The 25,825-nt window shown below is 49.7% G+C and overlaps 2 protein-coding genes across 4 annotated transcripts in view; both read right to left on the reverse strand.

The window, feature by feature from the left end:
* USP36 (ubiquitin specific peptidase 36) overlaps positions 1-9,509 on the reverse strand; it is a 32,414-nt gene extending 22,905 nt beyond the window's left edge. Inside the window, exons 1-5 of one of the 3 annotated variants that reach the window (XM_086356433.1) lie at positions 9,423-9,509; positions 6,983-7,146; positions 6,246-6,336; positions 3,210-3,471; positions 2,529-2,750 (exon numbers count right to left, since the gene is read on the reverse strand). In XM_086356433.1, coding sequence (XP_086212559.1) covers positions 2,529-2,750; positions 3,210-3,462 — 475 coding nt within the window. In that variant the 5' untranslated portion in view covers positions 3,463-3,471; positions 6,246-6,336; positions 6,983-7,146; positions 9,423-9,509. Of the gene's footprint in view, positions 1-2,528; positions 2,751-3,209; positions 3,472-6,245; positions 6,344-6,982; positions 7,147-9,422 lie in introns of all 3 variants that reach the window. The other 2 variants (XM_086356434.1, XM_086356432.1) reach the window with 2 other exon arrangements.
* Positions 9,510-19,646: 10,137 nt separating this feature from the next.
* The window catches only part of TIMP2 (TIMP metallopeptidase inhibitor 2), a 51,732-nt gene continuing 45,553 nt past the window's right edge, over positions 19,647-25,825 (reverse strand). Inside the window, exons 4-5 of the mRNA XM_086356446.1 lie at positions 21,409-21,533; positions 19,647-19,956 (exon numbers count right to left, since the gene is read on the reverse strand). Coding sequence (XP_086212572.1) covers positions 19,759-19,956; positions 21,409-21,533 — 323 coding nt within the window. The 3' untranslated portion in view covers positions 19,647-19,758. The remainder of the gene's footprint in view (positions 19,957-21,408; positions 21,534-25,825) is intronic.

Consider the following 25,825-nt stretch of genomic DNA (forward strand, 5'->3'; position numbering starts at 1 on the left):
GGCCAGCCCCCTGCTGGGATAAACTATTTGTTCCCCCAGGCATTAGGCTAGACAGTGCTATACTTCTGTGCGTGTGTGTGCTCAGTCGTGTCTGACTCTTTGTGACCCCCTGGACTGTACGTAGCCCACTCCTCCGTCCACGGGATTTCCCAGTCAAGAATACTGAAGTGGGTGGCCATTTCTTCTTCCAGAGGCTCTTCCTGGCTCAGGGAGTGAACCTGCGTCTCTTCCGTCTCCTGCACTGGCAGGCAGATCCTAGCTATGCTTCTAATTATGAACTATCTTAAATACAAAGAGAAGAGCAAAGACGACACCCCATTTTAGGTGATTTGTAAGGCAAGCGCAGGTGTGACAGCTGAACTCCCCTCTCAGCCTCTCACACCCCCGCGCCCCACGTCCTCCGTCTGTCCCTTGACCTCTGGCAGCAGGGACTGCTGACAGGTCAGCGCTGTTCCCAGTCATGGATTCACCCTACTCCACACGTGGCACTCACCAGTGCACTGCAGCTGCACGTTTAAGCTCGCTTTCTATGAACTGTACCAAGCTGCCTTTTAGCCCTCCCTCCAGACCGCAGTCCACCCACACAGTCCCCTACTCACTCACGTCAACCCCTCCCTCTTCCTACAGTCACAACGCTGGGGTGAATGGTCCCGTACCCACCTCCTGTATGCCTGAGGGTTTCTCTAAGGTACACACCTACAAGATACACTTCTGGGTCCAAAGGCAAGCACATCCCTAGTTCTTCAAGATACTGTAACCTCAAATATAGTGCATGTCCTTCCCAAACAGATCCGACCAGGGATCAAACCTGGGCCCTTGGCACTGAAAGCTCAGAATCCTAACCACTGGACTGACGAGGAATTCCCCCCAATTTCCAATCTGTCTATGACTTCTGCTGCAGGAACATCATTTTCAACCAAGGAGAGCGTCACTCCCTCCTGTCTCCTGCGTCACTGCTCTGGCCGGGACCAGCACATCAAACATCAAACACAAGCGCGCAGAGCAGCCCTCCTTGCTTCTCTCCTTACTTTAAAAATGTACTTCTGGTATTTTCCTAATTGGAATGTTTTGTAGTTTTTGCAAGACACCTTTTATAAACATTAGTAAAAATTCTTTCTGTTGCTACTGTGCTGAGTTTTCTTTTAATCATAATTTTTTTGGGGGGACATCTATTTCCAAGTGCCCTTTCTCTCTTAATCTATTAAGTGACAGCAACTAAGGTAGCAAAACTAACAGTCACGTACATAGAACCTGAGGCTTCCCTGGCGGCTCAGACGTTAAAGAATCTGCCTGCAACGCGGAAGACTGGGGTTCGATCCCTGGGTTGGAAAGGTCCCCTGGAAAAGGAAATGGGCTATCTGCTCTAGTATTCTTGCTTGGAGAATCCCGTGGACAGAGGAGCCTGGCAGGTTACAGTCCATGAGGTCGCAGAGAGTTGGACACGAGTGAGACACTAACACTTTCATGTAGAACTTACTGTGTGCCAAGGGCTATTCTAAGCACTGTATGTGATTCACTGAAGTTTTATAAAAACACTACGAAGGCGATATTATTATTAGTTTGCAGATGGGGGACCAGTCAGGTGACTTCCAAGGACACAGCCACTGGGTGGCAGAGCCAGGACGTAAGCCAGGCCGGCCGGCCTCGGGGTGCTCCCGCAGCTGCTGTGCTCCGCTCGCTCCACAGTCACACGTGGAGACTGCCTGACATCAGAACATCCCCACGTTTCTAGCATGAACACAAGCTGCTCACAGTGGTTACAAGACTCCTGAATTTGCTGGTACTTTACCTAGAATTTTTACATATCTATTCACGAATGAGATGGAACTTTAATTTTTCTCGTATTGTGCTGGTTTAATTTTGTTACCCAAATCAAGAGAACCCCACTGAATGAGCTAGGAAGTTTCTCTCTTTTTCTTTTACTCTGGAAGAGGTTGTGAAGCATTGAAATGATCTGTTTCTTAAAAGTTTCAGTAAAACTCATTCACTAACTGTCTCAGCCTGGTGTTTTCTTCATGGGGAAAAAAGTTAACCACTGATTTAATTTTGTTAACGGTTGAAAGGTTAGTCAGACTTTCTGTTCTGTTCGGCGAAGTTATCCTTTCTTTCATCTTTAGTTTACTGATATTCAATTTCCACTTTGGAGAACATTTTATGATGCACGAAAAATGGTGCTACTATAATGGATGCGATAACTGAACGTACGTATTTTGGAGGTGTTTTCCAAAAGCCCTTTCTGCTGTCTAGGTGATTACTTTCAGATCAGTTTAGAGACTGTTACTCTACCTGGATTCTCTTCCACTGCCCATCCTGTGGCCGGCACACCTCAAATTTACAACTTATCAGTCACTACGTAGCATGAACCTGACTCCTAAATCTGACCCAGGCTAAGAATGGCAGCACCAGGAGAACACGGGTTTGTCCAAATAAGGGAAAGTCTGGTCCTGAGCACCCACAGCGGCCCCGCGGCAAGGGCACGCTCAGAGCCGCGTATGTGCAACAGCCCCCCCAGCCCCGTGCTCACTCACAGCCCCGCGTGTGCTCCTTGGAGAGCAGGTAGTTGGCCAGGGGCGGCGTGTAGGTCAAGCACTGCACGGTGGAGTTGAGGAAGCAGGTGTTGCCGAGGTTGTGCAGGCCAGCGCCCACGCGGTACACACGCCCCCAGCGCAGTGACAGCCGCTCCACCGGGAAGAGCACCTTCTGGGGCGCGGGGACCCCGTCGCTGCAGCTCTCGTAGGCGTGCTCGCTGCCTGGAGTGGGGGGACAGGATAGAGGAGAGCCTGATGTCCGAGCCCCAACACAGTCCACAGGCGCAAGCTCAGGAGGCGGCATCTGGGGGTACCTGGGTCCCCACTCCAGAGCCCAGGAGGAAGCTTGTGACCCCACAGCTCTCCTCGACGGCCTTGGCCTGGAGCCCCAGAGCCCCTCTGTGCATGAGCTTTCGCGGACAGCTGGAGTCAGCACGCCCTGGCGCTGACCCCACCCACGTCGCCTTCTAGTTTCCAAGCCCTGTTCCTGAACCTCTCGAGACAGAGCTCGCTCTCACCAACCCTGTTCTGTTACTCCTGCAGCTAAAACCTACTGGCCCCACGCCCGACCCTCACAGCTGACCACACTGTTGGTTCTGTTCCCACTACTGGTCAGTGTTTCGTCCCTCTGCCTGTCAGCACACGGCTGGGCCCTCTCGGCACCACCCTCTGCGTCTGTACCCTGTCTCCGGGCCGGTGGTTCATCTCCGCTCCGGTGGCACCCGGCTCCCTCTGTCCTGGGGTTCAGCAGCACGTATTTGCTTTTCAGTGACTCCAGCTGGTAGGAGAAACTCTTGCTGGCCGGCTCAAACTCCAGCTTCTGCAGAAGGACCTTCTTGGCAGAGGCGGCCAAAAGCTTCCCCAGATCCCCATCGTCAGCCGAATCCCTGCGGCCAGGCTTGAGGGCTTCCTTCAGCTTGTCCACGATGGGCATGGCGCATCACTGGGGGACGAGAACACAGAGCAGCGGGTAAGCAGGCCCCCGGAGCAGAGCATCCCTCCTCTGACAACCCCTCCTGGGCCTTAGGGATGGGTCCCTTCTCTGACAACCCCCTCCTGAGCCTTAGGGATGGGTCCCACCATGAAAGCAGCTCTGGATCAGCCGCCGATCCTACAGAGCGAGCGGAAGACACAAGACCGCTCAGACACAGCAGCATCCACCCCTCTCTTCTCAAAACAGACACAGTGCCTCCGCCAACAGCGCTAAATAGACAGACCTCCCTGAGGTCAGACTACCCTCTTCATGTCATCTCTTCAAGAAGTAGCATGGAGTAGGCACTTCCCTGGTGGGCCAGTGATGAATCTGCCTGCCAATGCAGGGGACACGGCTTTGATCCCTGGTCCAGGAAGATCTCACAGTCCTCGGGGCAACTAAGCCCCTATGCCAAAACCACTGAGCCTGTGTGACGCAACTATTAGCTTGGTGCAAAAGTAATCGCGGTTTTGCATTGTTGCACTTTGCTGTTTGATACTGGAAATACACTCTTACATAAATGTGATTATGCTATACATCATTTTAATGCATATTTCTTGCTTTGTTTTTTTTTTTGCTAATGAACTAAATTATTTGCTATTTTACATTTAGACTATAGAAATGTTAGACAAAAAGCAAAATCGAGCCTTTTTTTATTCACATTCAAAGTGGGTCATAAAGCAGTGGGGACAATTTGCAACATCAACAATGCATTTGGCTCAACTGCTAACGGATGTACAGCGCAGTGGTGGTTCAAGAAGCTTTGCAAAGGAGACAAGAGCCAGGATGATAAGGAGCGCAGTGGCCGGCCGGTGGAAGGTGACGATGACCAATTAAGAGCCATCAACAAAGCTGCTCCTCTCACAACTACACAAGAAGCTGCCTAAGAGCTCAACGTTTCAGCATCTGAAGCAAACTGGAAAGGTGAAAAAGGCTCAGACGGTGGGTGCCTCATGAGCTGACTGGAAAAAAAATGTCATTTTGAAGTGTCATCTTCTCTTATTCTACACAACAAACCATTTCTTGATTGGATTGCGAAGTGCAACGAAAAGTGGATTTTCTATGACAACCAGCAACCATCAGCTCAGTGGTTGGACCAAGAAAAAGCTTCAAAGCACTTGCCAAATTCAAACTTGCACCAAAAAGAGGTCATGGTCACTGGTGGTCTGTTGCTGGGTCTGATCCACCACAGCTTTCTGAATCCCAGTGAAACCATTACATCTGACAAGTATGCTCAGCAAGTCGATGAGATGCACCAAAAACAGCAATGCCTGCAGCCATCACTGGTATAACAGAAAGGGCCCAATTCTTCTCCATGACAATGCCCGACCACATGTCGCACAACCAACGCTTCAAGAGTTGAACGAACTGGGCTACAAAGTTTTGCCTCATCCACCACATTCACCTGACCTCTCGCCAACTGACTACCACTTCTTCAAGCATCATGACGACTTTTTGCAGGGAAGACGTTTTCGCAACCAGCAGGAGGCAGAAACTGCTTTCCAAGAGTTCGCTGAATCTGGAAGCAAGGATTTTTTATGCTACAGGAATAAACAAACTTACCTCTCATCAGCAAAAATGTGTTGATCGTAAGGGTTCCTATTTTGATTAATAAAGACGTGGTTAAGCCTAGTTATAATGATTTAAAATTCACGGTCCGAAACTGCAATTACTTCTGTACCAACCTAACACTAAGCCCACGCACTGCAACAACCGAAGGCCGTAAGCCTAGAGCCTGTGCTCCGCAACAAGAGAAGCCACTGCAATGAGAAGCCCACGCTGCAACTAGAGAGCAGTCCCCGCTTGTGTGACTAGAGAGAACTGCATGCAGCAACGAAAAGTAAAATACATACACAAAATTTAAATAAACAGAAGGAAATACCATCGAGTGACTCTGGACATCACGCCTGGTGTAATCTCCCTCAAAGGGCGGCCACGTGGGCTAACATCTGCTCAAAACCAGGGAAATGCTAACCTTGCAAGACACTCTGGTCACACACACAAATCCACGTAATAAAGGAATTCCCAAGGTGAGTGAGATAAGAGTGAGTGTGTGTGTTCAGACCCACAGTCTTCAAAACCAAGAAGACCATGAGCCTTAAGGGGCCACCAAACACAAGAGAGGAGGCTGGTCCAAACTGGGATGCGCTGCAAGTGTAAAACACGTGGACTTCGAAGTCTGCAAAGTAAAACGTCTCAGTAATTTTAAGACTGGTTATAAGCCAAAGTGTACTTTTTATTTTATTCGTTTATCTACGGCTGCTCCGCGTCTTCTTTGTCGTCCCCGGACTTCCTCTAGTTGTGGCGAGCAGGAGCTACGCTCTAGTTGCGAGGCACGGGCTTCGCACTGCACCGGCTTCTCCTGCTGCAGAGCACAGGCTCTAGGCGCTCGGGTTTCAGTAGTTGTGGCTCGTGGGCGCTAGAGCGCTGGCTCCACAGTTGTGGCACACCGGCCTAGCTGCTCTGTAGCACTGGGGATCTTCCCAGACCAGAGATCGAACCCATGTCCCCCGCACTGGCGGGCTGATTCTTAACCACCAGACCACCAGGGAAGCCCTGAAATGATCATATTTTACGTATACTGGGTTAAATAAAATACATTCCACCTGCTTCATTTTCTAACGTGGCCAATGTAAAACCCGATGATACCTGTTGCTTGCGTTATCGGATAGCACTTGTGCAGGCTATCTTTTTTAAAAGTGAGAGAGGAGACAAATGATAGTAACAGGACCAGAAAAGTATACCCAAGATGCGGAAGCTTGAGGCGGTGGAGCAGGCAGGGGCGTGGCGGCAGCCTGGACTCTGGAATGCCTGTGTTATTCCATCTTGGATTAGCTATAGACTCCAGGGAAAAAAATCACTGTAACTGCCAGAGCCTATTCTTTATAAAATAGGAATAAGAACAGCATTAAAGGTGCCTGTGAGGTTAATGGGGAGACACACACTGGGTAAGAGCTGAGTACCAGCTGAGGAACCGCAGTGTAACAAACCAGAAACCCCCAACACCCCTGACCGCTACACGTGGACCTACCACTTTTCCTTCCCATCCACTACCTCTCAACCATCTGGCCAAAGCTCAAGGACTATTTGAGTCACAATTAGATAAGAGGTTCCTTATATAACTCACTCCCATCAGAAAAAAAGATGACTTCCTTGGGTATGTGGTCTGTGGCCAGACCCAGGAGACCCAACTGATCAGGTGGACCCAAAATTCTGCTGGAGTGAAAAGACTCCCTCCAAAACCTCTGATGAAATCACCCAGATTTAAGTTATGGGGCACCTAATTCTGTATATGGATCAAATTTCTTTTTCTATAAAAATTTCTATAGAGAACAGAAACGTAAAAACATTATTTAAAAAAAAAAGCAAGCAAGCACAAGTTCTTTGACATGAAAAAAAATAAAAGAAGCTTTCCTAAGGAGAACTATCTAAGAGAGCCCACCAAACTGAACAATGGCTGCTGGATCACTAGCGGGCTTACCTGGGGTGTCTGAACTCTGGAGTGCTGTTCCTGCAGCGTGGGGTCAGGTGCTTGGCCGGACTAGGTAGGCAGGGTGCTGGGCCCTCAAAATCACGTGCTTCCCAGCTTTGGGCCCGTTAAATCATCAGAGCTGCAAGCGTGTTGTCCGGAAGGGGTGTCAGAATCTGTGGGATGAAAGCGCACCAGATGAAGCCACCTCTCTTCCCAACATCTCACCAGCCCTCCTCCGTGGATGTCAAGCAGGAAGGCCAACCATCTTCCAGTAACGGTCAGCATTAAGGCAGAAGGAATACGGATAGTGCGAGACACAGGAAGAGCGGAGGACAGCTGAGCTAACTAGCTGCAAACGATTTTGATGGATACAATATGAAAACCCTGCCCTCCACTAGAGACCCTAACCTTCATGCCAGCGACAAGCCCAATGAACAAATATCTCCCCCACACTCACTAGTCAACTCCAATCTTCACTGCATTTGCAAAGAGTAGGAGATAATAGATAATCATCTCCAACTTTCAGTTTTCATGAGCCAGTAAGATTTCAAAAAAAAAGAAAGAAAAGCGAACGTGCAATGACAGTTGCCAAATTTTCACTCTAGCTAAGTCTGTGGGTTTTTTCCTGAATTACCAACCACAATCACTATGATTACAGAAAATTAAGGTACTTAAAAACTTTTTACTGTGAAAACATTCATATACAATGTAGAGAGAACAGCACAGGGAACCGCCATGATCCCCTTATTCAGCTTCAATAATTACTGGGTGGGATCAGGCAATTCCTCTCCTGTCCCCATTACTTCACAGCAAGTTTTAGGTACTACACCATGTCTGATGTCCATAAATAAAAGCATATTAACTCAAAAAAAAAGACACAATGAACACGATCTCAGAATGAAGTCAATGTGTAAAGATTTTTCTCATGAAAACATCCTACAATGTCCCTCTTCTTGTCAACATCCTGTATCGCTGAGGACTGTCATGAGCAGAGACATGGGTTCGGGAAACTCCTGAAGCTAGAGGATAAGCAGAACTTGGGAGATTTAACATTTCATTTGAGATAAACAACTCAGAGAACGCCTATCCTACAGAGCCCACTCCTCAATGTGTAGTCAAGAGACTTTGAACAAATCGAATTTTTCCAGTTTTGACAGAAAGGTGCAACCTCTACATCACCAATCCCACCCGAAACATTAAGCAACAACCTACAAATGATTTCTCTCCAAGGTGCAGCCACCTTGAGAAAAATGCTCTTGTAATACACCATCAAAAGGCCTCTGATGTACACACCTGGTAACACACTCTTCAAAACTCTGCAGGATGCTCTTTCCAGCCCACGTTTCCCACTGTCCAGGAACGGCTCATACTTAGGCTCGTACTTTTCCGTGCACATTTCTACTTCTACTCAAACAGAGCTTTCTCCATCGCCATTCAAACACATTTTCTCTCCCTCCTCCCTGTAAATGCACTTTTCCAGCATAAAATGCGCTCAAGACTCACAGGGTCAACCACGTGCTGGCGGGGAGGAGTCCCAGAGGCTGGGGCCTCCCTGAGGCCTCTGCAGCAAAGCCAGCTCCGGGCCCCAGCCAGGAAAGAGCAAACTGAATGTCCGTCTCCCCGGAGACCTGATTCTCCACCTCCCTTACAGACGGTGGACTGAGGCAGGATCAGGATGTTTTTCCTCTCTTCCATCTTTATTTTAGGAGGCTGCTCTAGCTCCGGGAACCCCAGGGGAGACCCAATACTACCAGACCAAAGAAATGGGTATTTTAAAAACTCACCATCTTGAACCCACCCCTTCACCATAACCATGAGGAACATTATTCTCTCCAGGAGTGAACCTTCCCACATTTCTTACAAATAAGATAAAGGAATAAGACATCAGCCCTGCTGCCAAATCGAATGCCCTCCCTCTGATTCTAACTTAAGCCACTCCAGAGAAAATCTGAACCCTGGATAAATGATGTTTCTGTCCGTAACGACCTGCCCGACACCGTCACAGGCTGCTGCCTCCTGGCCTGCCTGGGCTCCTGACCGGGCCAGCTCTCCCCTGCACCGTGGGTCGCTCTGGAAGTGCAGGAAAGAGCAGAGAGCAGACCTGGGGCAGCCCGGACGGAGGGCACACTTCCTGGGCCTCCCCGTGGACTCCCGAGCCCTCGGGGACTGCGCAGCCCTAGGGCCTCCCCAGAACCCCTCGTGGACAGGCATTTAGGGTCCGCTCCATGGGCCCCAGAGCCCCTGGCGTACGCACGCCCCAGGGCCTCCCCGTGGACCCCGGAGCCCCTCGCGGACTGCGCAGCTCTGAGGACCCGTGGACCTCCAAGCCCCGCGCAAACACCCATGTCTCCCCACAAGTGTCCACGGGTGCGCCCCGCGTCGGGCGGCAAACTCCCGGGGGAAGTCCCACAGCCAGACTGCGCGCCGCCCCAACCTGGTCCCAGCTTACCCGGCCCTCAGCCGGCCCGGCTACAGGCCAGCGGCGTTGGCGTCTACTCGGCACGGGCCCCGCACACGCACCATCCGGGTCTCCGGCGCCTCACACACGTGTCACGGCGACTCTTAAAGCAGACGCGGCGTGAGGCCCGCGCGGCGGAACCCCGAGAGGCCCCCGGCGGCTTTAAGAGGCGGTGCTATCTTCCGCCCTAGCCCCCTGGGTCCGCCCACAGCCGCTTGACGCTCCCAATACGTCACCTCCCCTATCTCGCGGCCCCGACAGCCTACGCGATGACGTAAGCACGCAGAGTCGGAGGCGCCCCACTCTCTAGGCCGGTACCTGGCAAGTTCTCGCAGGGCACGTGAAGTGACTGCTTCCGGGTCTGGCGCTCGGGGCGTTCCTTGGGCTGCGTCTCGAGGGCCGCTCATTTTCGCCTGCGGTCTCGGCGGTGGCGTGGGGCGGGCGCTTCGTCGCACCCTTCAGGGCATTTAGTGACCGAGACACCGATCGGGCGATAAGAGAGTAGCAGGCCCAGTAAAGCCCGAGAGCGGACCGAGAGATCTTGGGATGAAGGGGTCGGGAGTGATGGCATTTGACCTTCGCCGTGTTCCGGGCCCTGATCAATTTCCTGACCCCGCTCCCTTGCTTCATTTCAGAACCGTCATCCCGTGACAACTGCGTTAAGGTTGTGGTTGAATGTTTGCAAACACGTTTCTCTTTTTCGTATTTTAAAAAATCCTTTTCACCTGAATCCTCTTGGTTGCCACCCATCCTGGTCTCCAGGGCAGGTGGAGGTAGTGTGATCCTAGGCCTGACCTCCAAATACTTAACAGAAGCAAAGGAATATTGTTACTCCACAGTAAACGACTTTTTCCAAAAGGCAGCGCTGGAGTACTCAACCCAATCTGCTGTGTCTTTGGGAGACAAATGTGAAAGGCAGGATGGATGATACCGGGTGAAGCAACTAGAAGCCTTGAGCTAGTTGTCATGCTCCTTCCCGCCCAGTCCTTCAGGCAGAGGGGGGTGGGGCTGGCGATGGAAAGAGAATGGGTGTAATTGGGACAAAATTTACCTGTAGTTATCACTTGCGGGGGTGATGTTTTTTTGAAAAAGCAAACATAAGCTGGCAAGAGCCTGATGTTGAGCTCTGCCCTGTCTGTAAGAATCCTCAACTACAGAGATTCAGATTGGAATTTGTCACTGAGTCCATTCTGTGCCCTAAAACAATGATTCAGACAAAGATTGTTTTCACTAATCCAAGCCTGATACAGGGTATAAATGAGTGATAAAAAGCTGGAGACAGGTGGTCAGAGGGCTAGTAACTAGCTAGAGAATGAGGAGACCTCAGTTTTATCCCAGCTCTGTGCTAATTAGCAGGTTTCTTTGGAGACTTAACTAGCCCAGACCTCCATGTGATCATCTATGAAATATAGATAATCTCCAGCAGATCTTTGATTCTAGTAACAATGCCAATGACATTTGCTCTTGTTAACTGAGTTCATATTATGTGCCAGATACCGAACTGGCCACTTACCCACACTATCTGATTTAATCCTCATGGCAACCCTACAAAAAGATACCGTGCCCATTTTACAGATGAAAATACTGAGCCTGCTGCATCCCAGCAAGCAAGTGGTGGTTTAAACCCAGGTTTCTCAGGCTCCAAGTTCACACTTTTAGCTCAGGCACTCAGAGGTAACCCCCAAATTTTTCTGAGATGACAAACCTGTTGCCTGAAAGGCCCACATGCTGCTTTAAAATGTGATATGAGACCTGGAAGTCGGGAGGAACCTTTGGCCACACACATTTCCACCCTACTCCCCTTTCAAATACCCTCCTAGAAGCCTTCTGAGTGAAATCTAGAGGTGCGTTCACATGGCCAATATGCAAGTCTTTCCTAAAATGCTCAATCTCAAAGGTCACCAGAGAAATGCAAATTAAAACCACAGTGAGCTAGCATTCCACACTCTCTGGAACTGCTGGAAACTAAAAGACTACATGTTGGAGAGAATGTGGAGTGGATAGATTGTAAAACTGCAGGGACTGGAAAATGATGCAACCATTTGGGAAAATAATTTGAATGTTTCTTTTATGTAACATACTTGCCCTATGAGCACATCCATTGCTGTCACCATGGCAACTGAACTACTGCCTGTAGGCTGGTAAATTCCAAAGGTGCAGACCTCTCCTGCCCTTATCGAGTTCCTTCTGGACACCTCTGCTGAAGGGCCCATGACCATCTTGAAACTCATCATGCCCAGAAATGGATGCTCCCCACGCTCCACTAAGCTTCCTCGCCTTTCTACCCTGTTGCCCACTGGGCCTGGTGTGCTGGAGTTCAGACCAAATCCTTGCCCTTTTCAGCTGTTTTCCCAGTGAGTCTGGCCACATGGGGGCACTGCGGATACTGGCAGTGGCTTTGGCTCCATCCGGGGAGGCACACTGCGGTTGCCGCCTCCCACCTGTCCTCTCCCTGGGCTGTGATAGGGCAGCCTCCTGTCTCTTCCCCTCCACCCTCGAGGTGCTAACAGCTTCCTGCTGTTCCCTTGGCTTCTCAGAGTTTCTTCCATCAGAATGTAACCAGTCCCTGCCTTAATCCCTGCTGTTTTAAAGGCTGTGCAGAGTGGTTTGGGGGTTCCTGGTTGGACTTGGACTGATGCAGACTGTAACCCCAACATCCACCTGCCTGGCTAGCATCCTGGGTTCCCCTCTCTCCCTCACCCCATGTAAATTCTCAATGAATTTTGCTAATTTTACTTTCCAAAGATTTCCTCAAGCCATTCCCTCCACTCCATCCAATTGCCCAAGGAAAGCCACTCTGCTTTCCCCTACTTTACTGGATTATAGCTGAGTCCATTGCTCAAACTGCCAAACAGAATGATGTACTTAAAAGGCCTACCCAACCCATTTCACTCCTGTCTGAAATCCTTTCCTGAAACTGCCTGCTGTGCCCCAGCCCTGCTAATAGGAGAACCAAGCTCCTTAGCATGGTCTCTAATAGCCTGGGGATGGGGGTAGGGGCTGGCTCCTGCCTGCCTTTCCCCCTCCTCCCCAGCCACTCCCAGCCTTGGATCCTTCAGCAGGTGTTGTTCAGTCACTAAGTCATGTCTGACTCTCTGTGACCCCACAGGCTGCAGCACACCAGGCTTCCCTGTCCTTCACTATCTCCTGGAGTTTGCCCAAACTCATGTCCATTGAGTCAATGATGCCATCCAACCATCTCCTCCTCTATCGCTCCCTTCTCCTCCTGCCCTCATTCTTTCCCAGCATCAGGGTCCTTTCCAATGAGTCGGTTCTTAACATCAGGTGGCCAAAGTATCAGAGCTACAGCATCAGTCCTTCCAGAGAATATTCAGGGTTGATTTCCCTCAGTAGAGCTAGTCCGCCCCGCCCCTCCACCCCCAACCTTACCAGGCCCCAGTCAGGCCATCTCTACGCCAGGCTCAGGCTGGTCCTTGGCCTAAAATTCCCTTGCCTGCCACCACCTCCTTCGGCACCACCTTCTCCGAGAATTCTTTCTGGATTCCCCCCATTTCCCCCCATCCCTGTCATTTGGTTGGTGCTGTGTTTGGCTGGCAGAACATTCCACTTATACATTCAGCTGGAAATTTTCTGGATTTCTCTTCCCTTCCCCACCATACCTTATCTCATCTGTGTGTCCCCTGGGCCTGGTACACAAAGGTACAGTGGATAAATGTGAAATCCAACTAAATGGCAAATAAAATGCTAGAGATGAGATAACTGAATAATCTCTAAATCCTGAAGGAGGAAACCAGAGAAACACTGAAGATGAAAGAACGAAGTATTCTCAGTTAAAAAAAAATAAAGCTGTAACTGAAATGAATCTAATTAGAAATTACCTTTTTAAAAAAAGGGCATCCCTTGTGGCTCAGTTGGGATCTCAAAGAGTCGGACACGACTGAGCAACTGAACTGAACTGAACTGTGGCTCAGGTGATAAAGAATATGCCTGCAGTGCAGGAGACCTGGGTTCGATCCCTGGGTTGGGAAGATCCCCTGGAGAAGGGAAAGACTACCCACTCCAGTATTCTGGCCTGGAGAATTCCATGGACTGTATATAGTCCATGGGGTCGCAAAGAGTCAGACACAACTGAGCGACTTTCACTTTCACTTTAAAAAAGAGGTGGGTTAACAAATTAACAGTATTGTTGCCCAGAAGTCACCTGGGGGTTCCTTACCTTGGAGGTTGAGGTAAAAGGGACTAGATGCTCCCCACCCCTCTTCCCCCCCATTTCACAGCCTATAGATGACCAAAGATTTATGCTAATTTATGGAAATATCTACGTCACATTTCTAATTGTAAATTAATCATTGTTTCTTTTACATCAGACATTGTTAAGTTTCCTATGAGCTGCTCCTGCTGGGCCTACACAACCCTTACAATTTCCAGTTTCTAGAAACTGCCAAATTAGATCTAAACCCGGTCTGGTTGAACTCACCAAGGAATAGCCATGTGGCAGGGCTCCCAGAGTTTTGCTTTAGCCCTTCTTTCGCCTGCATGCAGATATCCTGCAATGGACTGGGCCGGCGTTTGGTGGTTTGGCCAAAAAGTAGCCGATGGGCCTTAAATCCCTGTGCTGGCCGTGGCCACACGCTTGCCTCCTCCTCCCCTTCCCAGGCAAAGCTTCTTCTCTAAGAAAACTCATCCTGGAACTTCCCTGGCGGTCCCGTGGCTAAGGCCCCAGGCTCTCAATGAAGGGGGAGCCCAGGTTCGATCCCTGGTTGAGGAACTAGAGCCCGCATGCCACAACTAAAGATCCTGCGTGCCACAATGAAGACCCAATGCCGCCAAATGAATAAATAAAATGGAAAATTCACCCAGAGTGAATGCCACGGGTGTGTATTTTCCCTGTGTTTGGGAGTCGCTTCCCTCACCTGCCAATACTGAAATCCTGCTTGAATCTTTACAGAAGCCGTGCAATCCCCAGTCCCCACGGCTTTCATCACGCTTCCCCCTCCTCTCTGCAAACCCACCTCCCTTTCCCAAACTCTCTCACAAGGCCTTATCCAGCTGAGTGTTGCTCCTGCTGCTGGGTCTGGTCTGGTCTGCTCCTTCCCCCTCGGTGGCTCTGGTTATTCTCTGTAGCACAGTGGTCCTTTGCATGGCTCTGCTACTTTCCTCAAAGCGTTGCGTGTATCTGTTTGGCCTCAGGACTAGATTGCATAAACTTTTCAAGAGTGTTCAAGACACCACCTTGCTTGCAGGCCCTTACCCCCAGCACTGCCCAGGGAACATATAGTAGGCCCACCAAGACTTCTCCGTGCCATCTGGGCTTACTTGGGAAGCAGGTGGGTAGAGACAGAGGGGCCATGGGCAGAAGCTGTGTGTTGAATGGTGTTGAATGGCTGAAAGGTGACTCAAGTCTGTCCAGGGCCTGCGAGAGGAGGCGGTAGGGGTCACCCCCAAGCCAAAGAGTCTGAGAATCTCTGGTGCCTCCTTCCCTCCTCCTTCTGGCTGAAAACAGAGGACTCCGAGGCTCTGGAAGGTAGTAGGGGACACCACGGGAAGGAGTCCAGGTTCCAAATCAGCCATGGAGGAAGTCTGCCAAACCATCTCCATTGGTCTTGGCAGGAAATAAACTCCTTTGTGTTAGTCCCTGGGTTTCTGGGGTCATTTGTTCTGGCATCCAGAGCTGCCTTAGCAGCTGCCTTAGCTGGTACGCTAAGCTTTCTCCCAGACCACAGGGCAAGCCTTTTGGGTCTCAGGGTTGTGGGAGTGCTACATCTGAGGATGAGCCCTAGCACCTGGGAATACAGCATGGGGTGGCGGGTGGTATTCCTTGTGTGCTTGGAAGATGTCCCATAATGACAGGGTGACCCCGCATCACAGTTTCCCAGGACAGGAGGCTGGACACCTACTGGCCCCACTAATTGTTCACAGCACCCCCTTTCTCTGTCAAAAGGGTCCTGGTTTGGAAGATGCAGAATATAGAGATGAATTTCCCAGATCATTGAACTTTATCCTTTAAGTTTGGAAATTACAACTCGCAACAAGGCATCTTGATGTGATCAAGTGTCCTCACTGAGACTAGGATTTTGCTGTCATCGTTGCTGCAAAATTCATAAATAAAGGAGAGAAATTTGCCTTTGTTCTGAAAACAAACACACTAAAAACAAACCACTCACTACAAGGCCCTTCCTAGAAATGGAAGGCACAGCCAAGAATAAATAAATAAAATTATTTTAAAAAATTATTCAAGTTCTGCTCACTTGGTTTAAGTTAGATCAGATAAACATGTCCAGGAATAATTTAGGGGGGAAAAGAAAATATCTGAAGGGTTTTTACCAGCCCGGGTGGCTCCCCCACCCCCTTCCCACCCTCTGCCCCCAACCCTCATCCTAAACTGGGTCCTACAGAGGCTTCTGTGTTTCCACTCTTAACCCACATGTGTCTGTTGTGGGTTCCGACCCGAGCGCCAGGCTGTCCTCAGTTGCCCCCAATGCTTTTCTTTCACAGAATGAGCAAAGCTGAGGTGGGGGAACAGTGGTGTCTGGTAGGATCCCTAACAATCTGCTTACCCCATATGTGGGTCTTCAGATGGACTGAAAACTGTTTGCGAAGATCAAGAAAAGGGAAGATTGTTGAAACTGGATCATGGATGCATGGAGTTTATGATGTCATTTCTGCATTTCTGCATGTGTTTGAAAATTTCCATAAGAAGTGCTTTTTAAAAAGTCACGTTTTGACCTAAATACATAAAATAAATGAAATGGTTGTGTCTAGACCCCAAATGTGGCCTGCAGGTCAGAACAGGCACCGATGCCAAGGAGGGAGGGGGCAAGGAGGAGACCTGTAAACATGGGACTTGAGGGAGCGACTGCAACTTATGGATCTTACTTGGATCCTGATTCAAAGCAACAAACTGTAAAAAAGCATTTATGAGACCATTAGAGGTGTCTGAACACCGACTAGTCCATGACATTCATGAATTATGTTCTCAAGTTGTGATTTAAGTATTTTGGAAAGGTTTTAAAAATTGTTTGTTTTTAGAGATACGTACTGAAAACAGACAAAACTGACGTCTAGAAACTTCCTGATAACCTTGGGCAGGTGGTTGGGCAAGTAGGTGCAGAGAAAGAAAACAGTGGGTCGATGGTGGGAGAGGCGAGACGGATGTAGGTCTGTGTGCGTGTGTGTGTCTAAGATATGCTCCACAACAGAAAGGGAGATGTATGTGGCAAACGAAGGGACCCTGTCCTGCCTCTTGGCCAATTTAAGAAACCACATTCACTGTCGTCTGCCACATCCCACGTAGACCTCCAAGCCCTCAGGCCTGTTGCTCAGGAGATAAACCAACCCACAGGCTTCCCTGGTGGCTCAGCGGTAAAGAATCTGCCTGCCAATGCAGGAGACACGGGTTCCAATGCTGGGTCGGGAAGATGCCCCTGGAGAAGGGAATGGCTACCTACTCCAGTATTCTTGCCTGGAGAATCCCATGGACAGAGGAGCCTGGTGGGCTACAGTCCGTGGGGTCCCAAAAGAGTTGGACATGACTTAGACAACAGGCCAGCCCCCACCCTCCCCCGTTCCAAAGTTAGAAAGGGGTGGCTCGAAACGTCGAAAATGAGCACACGGAGACAGCCAGCGTTCTCACTGATAATACTGTTTATTGTCCACAGGCCGAGCGGCCACTGGAGAACGACACAAAGCATCGGAGACATGCGGTGTCTGCTTGTCGACTTTCAACAACTCTCGCGTGTTCCCAGCACAGGAAGGTCTCAAGACTTCATATTCCAGCAAAATCACATTGCCCCAAAATTGAAAAAACAAACAAACGAAAAAAAAAAAAAAAATCCAAACAAAAACGAACAAGATCAACAAAGCTTTAAATTACGGCGGCAGGTCCGATATTTCTTAATACTTATCAAGCAAAGATTTGGAAATAACTACAATGTAAACTTTATTTTAAATATTTTGAAGACAAGAATAGAGGGAGGAAAGAGCAGTGCTTAGAACATAACATATAAATTAATGCCAAATGGAGAGCCTTCTTAAACTATATATATATGGCAATTATTGACTGTGAGGGTATTTGAGTGGCTTCTCGGCCACCACTGTGTTCTTCATCTTGACTTTTTTTTTCCTGCTCAGCATGGCTACAAGATCAATGTGTGTGGACTGAATATAAAGGCCATCTTTTAGAACCAACCTACACAAAGATTCTTTGCTTTGTGATAATTGGAACCAGAGAACAAAAAATAGGAGACAGAAAAGCAATGATACTCAAAGAACGGAAGAAAAGGTCTGAAGGAATCACCATCATAGGCTAGCTACCATGCCATTTCCACTCTGGATCCAAAGCTCCCACGATGCAGAAACCTTTGGGAAAAAAAAGGTGCGAGTCTAACCCCTATCGAGGGTAATAGAAAACACAGCACAGGAATGATTACAACTGATGTCAGAAACAAACCAAAACATTAAAAGAAAAATCAGCAGAAACAGGAGTAAATGTTACATATGATAACACCGTACAGGAAGCAGACGGGGGTGGGGTGTTATATTGACTGGAGGGTCTGGTGTTCTTATATATACTGAAATCACACGGACTGGTCCATTATGACATCTTACAAACTTTCTATCACTGCACAACATGAAGATGCCCCTTGGAGTGGGCCGAATTCCTGGAGAGTCCCCTAGTCTGCCCTAGAAAGGGGGTCATCAAAATCTGTGCTGACCAGACCCCCGGGTGGGCATGCGGGCTGCATGCCATGGCGGGGGAGGGTCAGGAGTCTTAGAGGTGCTTTGGGGTCACCACAGAATAGAGCAGGCTTAGAAGATGACTTTGGAAGAACTCTGCAGAATGACTACTCCTGGGCCAACAGACTCCAGTTTCATTGTGTGTGTTTGCATAGCGTGCATGATAAACTCAGGGCAGTTGACCTTCACAACACAAGTGGGGAGAAAAAGGAGATTATCTTTACTGTTACTGAGAAATTTCTGCCTCCGTTAACCCCCGATTTACTGGCATCAGGAAACTACCTTTAGGGAACAGCTAGGCTCCTTAGCTCCCTATGAAGTTTCTTACTTGGAGATCTTTGTAATACAAGAAATATAAGCAGAGGAGGGCGGGTACACCGGTAAATTTGGCTTCACCTATTCTCTAAGAATTCATCTTTAGCAGAATGAGATGTCTCTTAAAGCCAGCCACAGTGTTCTGGAGGCCCAGAAAAGCCATGAGCGCTTTACTGACACTACCTCCCCGCCAAAATTCATCCTTCCCAAGGGAGGACTTCATTCTGCGCTTCACTGACTTCACTCTGGGGAACCCCTGCACTCCCGGGGCACACTGACAAGTCAGTCTTCCAGGGAGCTCACACTGTTAAAACTCTGGCACCTGCTTGGGGGGCTCTGAGGTGTGTTGGGGGACAGGGCAGGACCCAGCTTTTGACGTCTTCAAGATGTGCCAGACAGCAGGGGGAGTTCATGCCACCAGCCACACAGAACCCCTTGCAAAGCCAATTCATGTCCCTCCACCTGGGTGCCTGAGGCCAGAAAGAGGAGGGCGAGAGAGGGGCCTTAGCAGCTCAGGAACAAACTCTAGGGGCAGCCAGGCCTCCCTGCCAAACGTCTGCGTCAGGGCATGATGTCATAGACTCCCTCAAGGGCTGGGGCGGGTCCTGTGGGCCAGGGATGGAACCGAAAGGACTTGGCTGGAGCTGACGCCTGCCGCCCTCACGTCTCTACGAGGCCAGGGAGGGAGGCTCCTGCTGGAATCCTGCAGATTAATATGATTAACTGGGGATCCTTCAAGAGCAAGCCACTGATCCAGGGCTGCTCCCGAAGTCAGACGCTGGGAGTCCATGGTGGGCGTAGGGGAGACAGGGGGTGCACAGGGACCACCACCCTAGGGCCAGAGGTGTGGAAACTGCAGGAACCGAGGGACATGCCCCTCTCAAGATGAAAGGGACCTGGTAGGCCTGCTACACAGTCTGGCAACGACCCTCGAAAATTCCTGCAAAATGTACATTTCCAGGCTCTGCCCTGACCAGCTTGGGGACCCCAAGTGCTGTCTGCTCAGAGTTTGTGACAGTGCCAGGGCTGGGCCCGGGAGGGACGCCTGTGCGTCTGGCCCCTGCCCGCACCCAGGGACGGGAGACTGAGACGCACGGTGCCCAGGCTGGCGGATGGGGTGTGGGACCCATCTCTGCCTCCAGACCCACAGCTGTGTGTTTAAAAGGAAGATGGGGGCGGAGAGGAGAATCACACTAACTTAAAGCCACTTGGATGACTGTTTTTATTCATGCTGTTTCCAGGAAGGGATGTCGGAGCTGGACCAGTCTGAACTCTTGGACACTGTCAATTGGCCCCAGGAGTGCTGGTGGCCTGCTTACGGGTCCTCGATGTCCAGAAACTCCTGCTTGGGGGGTGCTGCTCCGCGGTACCAGGCGCAGGAGCCGTCGCTTCTCTTGATGCAGGCGAAGAACTTGGCCTGGTGTCCATTGATGTTCTTCTCCGTGACCCAGTCCATCCAGAGGCACTCGTCCGGAGAGGAGATGTAGCATGGGATCATGGGGCATCGAGTGATCTAGGAAGGGGGACAGGAGATGGATTCAGCTGGGGACCGAGGCCATTCATGGGGTGTCTCCAGAACCTGGCCTTCACCTGGTGAAGGTGTTCAAGGGCAATGTGCAGAATGAATGATCAGGTAAGTGCAGCAGGGAAGGAGGGATGGAGCTGCTCCACCAGTAGGCTTTCCTGAGCTCCAAACTCTCCAAATGGCAGCAGGCAGTCTGTCCAAGATAGGACAGAAACCTTTCTGTACCCCCCAACTACCAAGCACGCCCTCTACTTTGGGCCATCTGGTTTACCTTCTCTGAGCACAACAAACCAGCTTCAGCTTAGTCCCAGCCTTCCAGAGAGTATAACAATAACAACAATAAAGGGCCTTGAGAGACTTCCCTCATGGGCCAGTGGTTAAGACTCTGCACTTCCACGGCAGAGGGCATGCATTCAATCCCTGGTCAGGGAACTAAGATCTCACATGCCTCATGGCACAGCCACAAATACGGAAGTGGACGTCTCAGAATATATAAATAAAACAAAAAACAATAAAGAGTTTTGACTATCAGACAGGTTCAACTCAGGTAAAAAGAACAGCGTCTTGCTCCCAAGCACATGGATGCTTCGAGGGGATCAGCAAGGATTAATAGCATCTTGGCAAAAGAACCTGAGTTCACAGGAGGGTGCAAACCTTCAGGGAGCTCAAAGAAAAAGGTGGAACTTGTTTTTTATTAACTTCACCTTAGGCACGGGGGAGTTTGCTAGACTTACAAGTAGTTGTGAGTCAGAATTCACACTATGAATGAGCTAAGGGGTGGGCTATCGAGGATCTACCAGGATGGGCAGAAGGCCACACAAGCAGTGTGAACGGGCACAGGCCAATCTCTGGGCCACACCGCGCCCAGACTCACACGCTGTGCTGGGGTTGGGGGAGGGGCGGCGGGGACCGAGGGACGTTAGGAGACAACAAAATGGGACCCTGGGGGCCACGGAGATCTCACCGTCTATGCCGCATCTGAGCATTAGCACTGCTGTGACTGTGCCTGGCACCGCCTCTGGGGCGCTTTCAAGAAGAAAGGCAGGGGCTTCAGGGGTTCTTATCACACAGACCCCATGTTTACATGGACCCATGCGTGGAAATGGCTGGTACACTGGCAAAACCATAACACCTGGGATGTTCTTTCACAAGGCACGCCAAGTCTCTGCACTTGTACGTTTGTAGAAAGACACTCCTAAGGCCCATGTTCTGCTCACGAAACTCCTCCTGCTAGAAGGTTCCCTTCCTAGAAGCTACAGCCCACGTGGTCAGATTCCCCTTACCTCCCCAAAGTCCCTGGACGGACACCCTCACCTGTGGGCAAGGTGTGTCATACCTCCCCAGAGCCCTGTCCTGAGTCAGGACCCTGTGGATTGAGAGGCCCTGGGAAAGTGGCATCAAAGCCCGGCAGTCCACCTGGAGGAGGTGGCGGCGGCTTACCTTGCACTCACAGCCCATCTGGTACCTGTGGTTCAGGCTCTTCTTCTGGGTGGCACTCAGGGTGTCCCAGGGCACGATGAAGTCACAGAGGGTGATATGCATATTGCCATTCCCCTCGGCCTTCCCTGAGGAGACAGGGGTCACCAAGCTCAGAACGAAATTACACGTTCTCTTTTTCCTGCATCTGGATGAGGCTCAGGCATGGGGAGGGTTAGTTCTGACAGTACCCTGAGGCGTAGACTATTTTGTGTCCCCTCCAAAACTCTGAGGTTAAAGTCCTGACCCTGGCACCTTAGGATGTGTGACTCTATTGGGAGACAAGGTCTTTAAAGAATTGATTAAAATGAGGTCATTAGGATGAGTCTGAATCCAGTAGGTCCCCTTGTAAGAGGAAGAGATTAGGACACAGACACACAGGGATGACCACATGGGGACACAGGGAGAAACTGGCCATCTACAAACCATGGAGAGTGGTCTCAGAAGAAACCAACTCTGTCAACATCTTAATCTTGAACTTCCAGCCTCCAAAATCGTGAGAAAATACATTTCTACTGCTTAAGGCCTCCAGTCTGCGGTTTTTGTTATAGCAGCCTGAGAAGACTCATACACCATGGAATATTTATTCTGAGTATAAGAATGCAAGCTCACTGTAGAAAACTTAAGAAAGTAACTTTTTAAAGCGTCTCTCTTTTCATTACCTAGCGCTAACATTCTGATGCATTTCCTTCCAATATTCTTTTATGCACATGTATTCAAGTGAAAAACGTCACTATTGTATGCAGATTATATTGTTTCCTGTTTGGTTTTTTTTTTCCCACCAAATATTTATTCACAAGCCTTTCCTCCATTTGATGTTGAACTTGTAATTCTGGGTGGTCCCATTATGAACAATAAGAGCAGAATTTTATAAAATCAGCAATCTGCCCTAAATTCCCTGTATTGAGCATGATGAGACGCTTGATAAGACTCTGTTCGCACCTTAGACTCCAAACTCAGCCCCCTTCCTCCCTTTGTGAAGAGTTCTCACTGGTGACAGCCCAGGCATTAGCAGAGCAGAAGAAAAAGACAGACCAGTGTATTCTGGTGAATGACAGGACCTAATGAGGGCCGGGGAGGTTGTCTAAAATCTTGTCTTTCCTGTTACAATGGCACCTTGTCAAGAGACACAGACGCCCAGTGATGACACCGGAGCCTGGCAGAGAGTGACACGCACCTCCCCGAGAGGCAGACAGGAGCCCCGGGCTGCACCCTGGGCATCTTGGCTTGACAAAGCTGCAGTGCGTCCAGCTTAATGATCTCAGGCACAGCCCTGGCCACCAACAATCGATAACAGAAATACAGCTCAAGGAAGTGCTGACGCAGCTAGCTTATCCACTGCATCCCGTCAGGAGGAAGTGAAACAGAAACCTGTCATCAGGGGAAAGACACCGGCTTGCCTGAGGCTGCAAGTTGCACCAATGACACCCTTTGTGCTGGGCGGGTGGCAGGCAGCACTCCCCAGGTGTGAATTCTCCTGCTCTTCTTTCTGTCTTAACCACGCCTCTAACCTTCAAGCCTTCTATTTTTTTCTTGGACTTGTCTGACATTTCAGGTAAAGAAAAGGATCAAGAAGCAGGAGGACTCCTTGATTGCATTCATTCTGATCCTAATAACTAAAAAAAAGATGTATCTGGGTGACCTTAAGCTTCAAAAACAGCTGTAATTTTTCCTAGACCTGAGGCTGAAGCTAATGCTTCAATAATTTGGCCACCTGATGCGAACAGCTGACTCACTGGAAAAGACCCTGATGTTGGGAAAAACTGAAGGCAGAAGGAGAGGAAGGTGACAGAGGATGAGATGGTTGCATGGCATCACCAATTCAACAAACACGAACTTGGGCACACTCCAGGAGATGGTGAGGGACAGGGAGGCCTGGCGTCTGTGGGGTTGCAAAGAGTTGAACGCAACTTGACAACCCAACACACACACACAGCCATTCTCTAAAGAGTACAGAATAGACAGGGAGCTAAATGGACAATGGCAAATAACTCTTTCCTACATCTTGGTTTCTTCTGGCATTGACCTTGCCCGGCCTGGTCATTCATTAGAGGCAGGCTGAGTACTCATTCCAGTTCCTCTCTCCAAACTTACGTAGCAACTTCCCCTGCGTCACGTGACTGGCATCAGTCTACCACATCACATTGTTCTTTGCCTCTCTTGCATATCGTGTTCTTTAATCAGGTCATAAGCACAAAGGGTAATGGTTGTGTCTTAATCATTTTTTATCCATAGTTCCTTGGACAGAATAATGGCTCAGTAAAAGTTTACTGATGATGACGTGGTTATCTGTTCTAACAATGTGTTCCAATATCTTTTTTTTTTTTGCTGTCTTCCTTGTTAAACCTTTTCACCACCGATTCAAGCTTCCACAGAGAGTGAGCAAAGGCAGGGCACGGAGATGAAATGCAGATTTTTTTCTTTTTAAAAAATGTTTATTTATTTATTTTGGGCTGTGCTGGATCTTTGTTGCTGCGTGCGGGTTTTCTGTAGTTGCAGCGAGCAGGGACTACTCTCTAGCTGCAGAGAGTGCACAGGCTTCTCACTGCAGTGCTTTCTTCTGTTGCAGAGCACGGGCTTCAAAAGTTGCAGCATGAAGGCTTAGCAGTTGTGGCACATGGGCTTAGTCCTCTGCAGCATATGGGAGCTTCCCGGACCAGGGATAGAACCCATGTCCACTGCATTGCCAGGCAGATTCTTGACCACCGAGGAAGTCTGAAATTGTGTATTTTCAACGGCCCCAGTTCCCAGTTCCCATGAGCTTTTAAATGTCAAGTGTAAATGGTGTAGCATCTCAGAATGTTAAGAAGAGATGCCTTTCGGTAGAGATAATTAAGACTTGATTTGGTACGTGAGCATCTGTCTGCCTTGGAAAAAAAGCAAAGTCTTTCTTGGACACAGAAAAACAGGAATTAATTAAAATTTGTAACTGAGGGTTGTATGTTTACTTTTCTTCCCGGAGATGAGGACTGGAGAAGAAAATGACAGGGCCGAATCTCTAACAGTTCCTGAACACAAGCGTCTCGCGGTGCCAACTCGACATGTGAGGCTGAGTCATCAGCCCAGGAGGAGGTGGGCTGCCCCAAGCTGTGTGGTCACTCGTGGGGCCGCAGCCAGCACCGGCTGAGTGATTTCTGTGCCCCGTGATTCTTGGTTAGCCCGTTGTGACTCCAGGAAAACAAGATCTAGATTCTGTGCTTCAGAAAGTAAACACCAGATTGAATCCAGAGCCGTCTCACTGAGCCAGGGAACGAAGCCGGCTTAGAGAGGTTCCTCTGTAATGGGGTGAGTCAGCAGCCAGTGGAAGGGCCTTTTATTAATCTTACGCTCCACGGCCAGTCAGGAAACTAAACTGTGCCCCACGTTGCTTGCTTCCGATGTGAAATGTATGGCAGCTTAAGATGACAGCTTCTCAGGTGGCACAGGGGGAAAGGATCCCCTCGCTAATGCAGGAGACACAGGAGATGCAGATTCGATCCCTGGGTCGGAAAATCCCTTGGAGAAAGGAATGGCAACCTGCTCCAGTACTCTTGCCTGGAAAATTCCACAGACAGAGAAGCCTGGCGGACTGCAGTCCACGGGGTCGCCAACAGCAGGACACGACTGAGTGTGCTCGCACTAAGGTGACAGGCACACAGTTATCAACTGAGTGCGTCTGCAAACATTTTTAGTTTTCCCTGTAAGTGGAGCTACAATTTGGATGCTTTCTGAAATTTCTGAGATGTGTGTGGCAGTTACTCATGTAACTGTTTTCTCATTCAGCCTGGGGACAACTGAGGGGGCTTGGGTGTGGGAGCAGTTTCACAGGTCACGTACATATTACATGTTAAATAGCCTTTGATGGCAGATATGAACAGCTGAGCTGACACGTGAGTGAAAAGAAATGTTATCAGAGAATGACTGAAATTATGGGGCTTTCTGCGTTTGATTCACCATCTTCCCTTTGGACATGAAGCCTCTCCCTTTCAGAAAAGGGTCTGAGGACAATGGATGTTCCTATCACATCTCCCAAGAGAAAGAAAAGCAACTACCAGCAAAACAGTCATCGCACCACCCTCCACGCCTGTCCTGGATCCACCTTCTTAGCAGCCCCGTGGTTTCCTCGCCCTCCAGTGATAAACAGGGCAGGAGGGGACCCAAGCCCCATGCTCCAGAGAGACCTTGCCAGGGCTCCTGACTGCTGGACATAAGCCCTCTCCCTGTCCTGCCCTGGGATCCAGCCAAAGGGCCCTGCGGTCTGGATCTCGTGGAATAAAAGAGCAGTGCCACACTCCTCAGGATCTCTGGGCCAAAGGCAGGTTTGACCGCCCGGGAAGGGCCCCAGCAGATGAAAATCATGCCCAGAGGCCACTGTGCAAGGGGGGCGACTGACCTTGGCTGC

Source organism: Bos grunniens, chromosome 19, assembly GCF_055505025.1.
Source record: "Bos grunniens cultivar Pamir isolate PY7600 chromosome 19, Bosgru_T2T1.0, whole genome shotgun sequence".
In the NCBI taxonomy this organism is placed as follows: Eukaryota; Metazoa; Chordata; class Mammalia; order Artiodactyla; family Bovidae; genus Bos; species Bos grunniens.